General features: G+C 39.3%; 1 protein-coding gene across 5 annotated transcripts in view; it reads right to left on the reverse strand.

The window, feature by feature from the left end:
- Positions 1-6,452, reverse strand: part of POGZ (pogo transposable element derived with ZNF domain) — a 41,995-nt gene that overhangs the window by 26,785 nt on the left and 8,758 nt on the right. For 3 of the 5 annotated variants that reach the window (XM_025192492.1, XM_025192493.1, XM_025192491.1), the window contains 2 exons: positions 5,648-5,772; positions 3,372-3,530 (listed from right to left, as the gene is read on the reverse strand). In XM_025192492.1, the coding sequence (XP_025048277.1) occupies positions 3,372-3,530; positions 5,648-5,771 (283 nt within the window). In that variant the 5' untranslated portion in view covers position 5,772. Of the gene's footprint in view, positions 1-3,371; positions 3,531-5,647; positions 5,773-6,452 lie in introns of those variants that run through there. The other 2 variants (XM_025192495.1, XM_025192494.1) reach the window with 1 other exon arrangement.

Here is a 6,452-nt window from a genome sequence, read left to right on the forward strand (position 1 = left end):
TGTTTTTTGGGTGGGCTTGTTTTAGCCACTGTGTCAGCACAGAAAGCACTCAGAGGGTGAATGGTGCTATCCAATTTAGCATTTTCAATTGCTGATGGCAACTAAAATCAGTGACAACTGGCAATGTGGGTGGAGCACAGGAGTGGTTAACTCCCTGGCTCCTGACTGGGTAGATAGTGGCTTAAAGCAGCCGCAGCCTGATCCTCCATGGGTCAGATCCAGAGGTGGACTATTTGGTCTGTGAAAAGCCTCATGATCCAGACCTGGCCTGCCAACTCATTTGTTTGACACCCCAGTCCTAAGGAAACACTGTTTATCTTGGCTGACAGAGGACGGAAGAGATTTAACGGGCCCTTTGCAATGAGTCCTCTGATTTGGAACTCTTTAATGAATATAAAACAATGTGCAACAAGACAGCCCATGAATGTAAAAACAAACTGCTGAAAGCTGGCTTAACTCCAGATGTGGCTCCTTTTGTGAGCCATAGTTGCAATTTAAACCAGGACCTGATCCTCAGAGTTACTGGCACAGCAGAGACAACCAGAATTGTAGAGGTGACAGATGTCCATATGGCACTCTGCCATTTAAATCCCCGCTGGCAGTGAACCAAAAGGGATTCCCCTGTGAGTATTGCCACAGAAAGCAACTACTCAGGAATGAAAAGGCCATATTCACAGCCAAATTTAAATATATATATATATATATATATATAGTTCTGGTCTTAAAAGTTAATGGGCAAAATCTCTCTCCTCTGTTGTACCTGTGCAATCAAGAAGGGAATCTAGCCTAACTCATATAAACTGAAGGACTCTAGAGAGATGTAGAAAATAGGTGTGTTTTTATAGTTCTTTCATCCCAAGGAATCCCAACACTCTTTACAAACTGAAACTGCTATCAGCAAACAAAAACTACGTTTAGCAGTAGGTCACAACCCAATCAGCCAGTCTTAATTTTTTTTAAGATAAGTTAAAGGGAATAACTTATGCATTCCTTTCCACTTCCACATTGTCTACAATGCTCTCCATAATACATTCCAGCACTCCATACGGCTGCCAGTTCTGTCTCTAACAGACACCAAAAAACAACACAAACAGCAATTTAACCCAACTTGTGCCTTAATGCAAGACCTTAGCAGTGATAACTTAGACTTTGACACCAACCTAGTCTGTGCACATACTGCTGAGACCCCGCAAGGTACTGACACTGTCCCTTCCTCCCAAGTATTGCTCCCTTGCACATACCTCCCTTTAAAGTTCTGCTTTAGATTTCTGCAGGGATCAAAGTGTTGCTTCCTGGTCAAGGGTTGGCCAAAAAATTCTACAAGCCCTCAGGAATGCTTCTCAATATGCAGAAGTACATCCCGTGATGGCCACAGGTCCCAACATGCGGTATTTCAGTGCAGCCTGAGACCAGAGCAAACGATGAGCAGCTCCAAGGTTACAGCAAGTTGCCAATGGCATTCGAAGTTGGGTAGAGTTCAGGCAACCCCCATTTAAGCAAACAAGCCCTGCAATGCTGCACGTTGCATCTCTTCATTCATCTGCATGGACTGTTGGATTGTCGTTCAGCCACAGGTTTTCTACAAGCCCCACACAAAGAAAAATAGCTACGGAGAGCAACAGATCAAGTCAAGGCAAAATGTGATTGAAGTTTTTAATCTCTTCCCTGAGGATTAAATAAACTGAAGGCAGTGACATTTGTCCAACGACAACTGCTAACACTTTCTTAACAGCCAGAAAAAAAGATAATCATGGTTAACCACAACTATGCCCCAAATCTTTAATATAGCTATTGGAGCAACAGCTGCATAGGAATGTAATACTAACCATTCACGGCATGGGCACTAACAGTACTTAGTGCCCTTGGATCTAGTTCATTAGGGAGAGAACTTTGTGTGTATCTGTGATTTATATAAAATACATACTGAAATTCTCTTTCAAAGTAGCCTGTGGCATTGTACTAGTAATCCTGCTAACCCGCCCATGTTCTAGATGTCCAAAGGGAATGTTTGGCACATTCAGACTCTATGCAGCAGGGATTGAAAGAGGCAGACAAAACAGTCAGGTTTTGTTTTCAGTCTCTAGGCCTCCTCCCTACATGCTCAGATGAGACACTGCAGCTTTGAATTGGATTCCCATGGCAAGAGCTTACCAAGACACTTATTTTTAGACTATCCCCCTCAAAAAATAAAGAAAAAAAGGGACAAATAAGAGGGGGTTTGTCAGTCTTGACAGGATTAGAGTTATAGTCATTAGTGATGTGATAAATATGCTCTGGATTCAGTTGCAACACAATTCAACCTTCTACATGAGATTTGGAAACATTTGGACAGTGACCCTCCAAATGTAGAGATTTGGATACTCCTTTCCCAAGTTCAGGTTTACTGATTGGTGCCTATTGCTAACATAGCCTTTTAAGAATTTTATCAGCTAGTAATCATACATGCTTTGCTTTTTTAGTATTAACCTAATTAGCATGCTAATATCACAGGGATTTTTATTAAGTACCTGTAATTGATTCATAGCCTCCCTCTAAACCTAATTTTTCTCACGGAAACAATGAACATCAAAAAATATAAGTACTGCTGTCTTAGCTAAGGCTTTCAGAATGTTCTGAAAACCTACTTTTCAATAAACAAGTCACTATTCCAAATAAAGTATAGCTCCTGATTTTTTACTTGGATATCAGAACTCACTTTTCCATAGAAAACTAGTACTGGACTTTTCTTTAAAATGTGGGATTGTCAAACATTGACTAATAAATCTTACATTTATATAGTCCCTTAAATCCCCAAAAGGATCCCTAACACACTTTATGAATTTAATGCACTGAAATACAAAATTACCCAGAGAGATTACCTTAGCCATCTTGAAAATTAAACAAGACAGCTGTCTAACAGCAAACTGAACAACAATTTTAGGATCAGAAATGAGAAATACCATATCCAACTCAAAGAGCAGGAAAAGTTGAAGGCAAGAGGACTGCTCAAGTTGGAAGTTGGCTAACAATTCCATTTTAACACCTCTGCTCTTGCAAAATGCACTCTGATGGTACCCGGGTAACCATAACTAGACAGGCCCTTAGTTTTCCATCTTATCTAAAAGCCAACACAATCACAGTAGTTTCTCCCAATGTCAGGGCACTGGGTTTGGTACCAAAGTATAGGAAAGAAAAATCAGCACTACTTCTTCCAGCACCTGCAGATTTTCAGAGGTCTCCCATTTAAACACTGGACTGACCCATCCCTGCTGAGTTTGTGACATCTCACAGGATCACAGCACCAGACAGGATAGCTACAATTGAGGCCTAACATTTCCCCTCAAGACCCACGTGTACAAAGCATTCTAAATATTGAAAGTGGTTCTGCTTACCATTGTCGTCTGCAAACAGTGTCACTAGTGTCTTCTTAGCACTGTCACTATTTTGAGCCCCACTGCTACTGACCGACGTGGCTGTAGAGAGATTGCCGCCTATGGAGGCATGGGCAACAATTGGCAGAGGGGCAGAAACAGGCTGCAGACTCACTGAAACTGCCAGGAAGGAATTGCATAATCACATTTAGAAAAAAAAAAAAGCACAGAGGTAGTACAACGTGTTTGTACAGATGCTATGATAGCATGTACTTGATTGTACTGCTGTACTATTGCACCAAGTAAATCCTGTACTTTCAAGAAATCCTGCTTTCTTGTCCCCGTATTTTCTACTAAGCAGCACAAGCAAGGAAAGTTATTCGACCAGTTCAACACCATGATGATTTCTTTGTTAAGCAGATCATGCCCCATTCCCACCCAGCCCTGACTGAATCTCTCTCTCTTTCCTGGTACCATCTATCTTGGCATCATCCCCATCTGCCACACAAAGCTCCCTCGAATTCTGCTCTAGCAGGAAGAGCAAGAGAAAAAAGGTGGCACCAGAAAGCTGTAAAACTACATCCCCTCTTTGGGAACCACAGCTACATCTTCTTCACCTTCCATTATACTCATCAGCTACTTGCTTTTTAAAAGTCCAAGTATCAAACACTCTTCTAGACATCCAATGTTTACTACCAGATGTGCCAAACAGCTAGTGCCAAGATATTTAAGTACCAAGAATGCCTCCAGCACATTTCACACTAGAATCAGAATGTAGAATCACAGTAATGAGACATGCAAGAGATCTGTCAGATCGCTAGAACTAGCCCCGTGCTACAGCATAACACAGCCCCTATTGGTACAAAATATTAAACTGATGCTATGCTTTATTTTAGCCAAAAGGCAAAGAAAAAGCAATTCAAATAGCCAAACAACAGACTAATGTACGCAATATGCCAGTCTGCTCCACCCACATACATAGCTAGGAAAATACTTCTTTTTCTTTTTAAACACACACCAGACTCTCAAGAATTTCAGATGAATCAAAGGGAGAGTGAATAAATATTTTATTCATATTATGCCTACTCCTTAGTTTTAAATAAATCATTTAACGTTAATCATGATTTTAATATATATTTTGTTTAAATTTCACGCACAGCCAAATTCAACATGATGGTAACAGCTCAAGTCAATATTTATGAAGCATTGTTCTTATATAAAAGAACCCAATTTAGATACTAAACTGGATTTATTAAGTAATGATTGAAAAATGGAAGTTTTATCTACCTATTATGTCTCTTTAATGTTCAGACTCGTTAAAAGAAAACTACTGTATGAAAAGATATTCTAAAAAGCACATTTAAGTATGAACAAGAAAGATTCACGACTCTTCAAATGTACATAGTTTGAAGTCAATAGGACTACATGTTACAGGGATGTAGGTTGTAGCTGTGTTGGTCTAAGGACTTAGGCAGACAAGGTTCTTGGGTAAATCTGGTATCTTTTATTTTGAGTTGGTCTAATAAAAGACATCAGATTTACCCAAAGAACCTTGTCTCCATAGGACTACATGGGTACTTAAAGTTAAGCATGCATGTGTTCACAAGATCAGGGTCAAAAAAATCAATTGTGTTAAAAAAAAGAAGAGTAATTAAGAATCATACAAGTTGTCATCTTGACAGTCTGACAATATAAGCAAGGAAATGCCATTCATATTGACAAGGTGGCGGGGTGTCAGATTTTCAAAGCTGCTAGATGGAACATAGTAGTTATATTACTTAGCATTTAAATGTAGTAAAGTACAATGTAAGATGTGAAGAACTAGAGACAAACCATTTGTCTTGAGAATTATAAATTGACTGCTTTTAAAAACAATTACTTAGGCTGATTTACATTAGGCAAGTAACTGCTTAAAGTTGCCTCCTCTGAAAATAGTAACAAAAAGACACCTTGCCTTCTAACAACTTTGAAAATCTTTTTTTTCCGATGGATTCCGTCCATGGACATTTCCCATTTCTTAACATTGTTGTAAGCAGGAGGTCTATCTGCTGAACAACCACCAAAATGTCAGCTCCCGCTGTCATGCACAGAAGGTCCACTCACAATTATGGAGACAGTGAACAGTATCAGGAATGTCTAACTGTTCAGAAAATTAACACTTTAGTGTACATGTCATTTGATACCTAAATATTTACTGGAGAGGACATAACTGATCACTGCAGTTTCCCATTAAATATAGATACTGTGCAGCACAACATCCATGTCTTGCATAATTCTAGACTAAAATAGCTCTTTACCCGTAGCAGTTTTATCAACTGAATTATAATCTTCGACAACAGAATCTTCAATCACATCACTGATTTTCTGCCACGGCTCCAGCTCCTCCTCCTCACATTCCATGAAAAGGTCGGTGTCTGCCATGCTGCAAAGGGAAGAGAGGAAAAGACCTTTACTGGCCACCGGGAAAACAAGATTCACAAAGTAGCAAGTGTCATAACACAAAAGATTCTCATTCCAATTCTATTAGTAATGTTCTCATTTTCCCCTCCAATGAAGAATATACAATACTCCAAACTAAAAAATTCCTTTTGTTTCTCATTTTAGAACCAAGTCCATGTGTTGCTTTAAAAGCTAAATTTTTATTCCTATTCCAAAAATAAAATTGGAGGCTGCTCCTCGATATTTTTCCCGCAACATCAAATCTTGTCTTTCCTATTACTGCTCACCCCGACAGCCAGCCCCAAAACTTACGAATTTTTTTTTAAATCAGGAATTTAAATAAAAAAAATAAATGTTTTCTCCAATATTTTAGAACCACCACCATTTTAAGTACAGAAAATTCAACCTTACATGCATATAAAGCGCACTCCTATAAAAACTGAAGACCCTTGCTCCTGCACTGCTCCCAGACCTGTAATAGCCTCCAACTCCCCCTGCAGCCCTTCTCACCTAAAGCCCTTCTTTCCCCAGTTTGCTCCTTTGTGAGACGTTTTGTGTAATTATAGGCTAATTAAAAAGGGGCTTTCCTATAAGCAGATTTGTATTTATTGCTTTTTAAGTTTAAGTTTACCACATGCTCCTTATGAGAACAGTAAACAGGAA

The sequence above is a fragment of the Alligator sinensis genome, unplaced genomic scaffold, assembly GCF_000455745.1.
Source record: "Alligator sinensis unplaced genomic scaffold, ASM45574v1 scaffold880_2, whole genome shotgun sequence".
NCBI lineage: Eukaryota > Metazoa > Chordata > Crocodylia > Alligatoridae > Alligator > Alligator sinensis.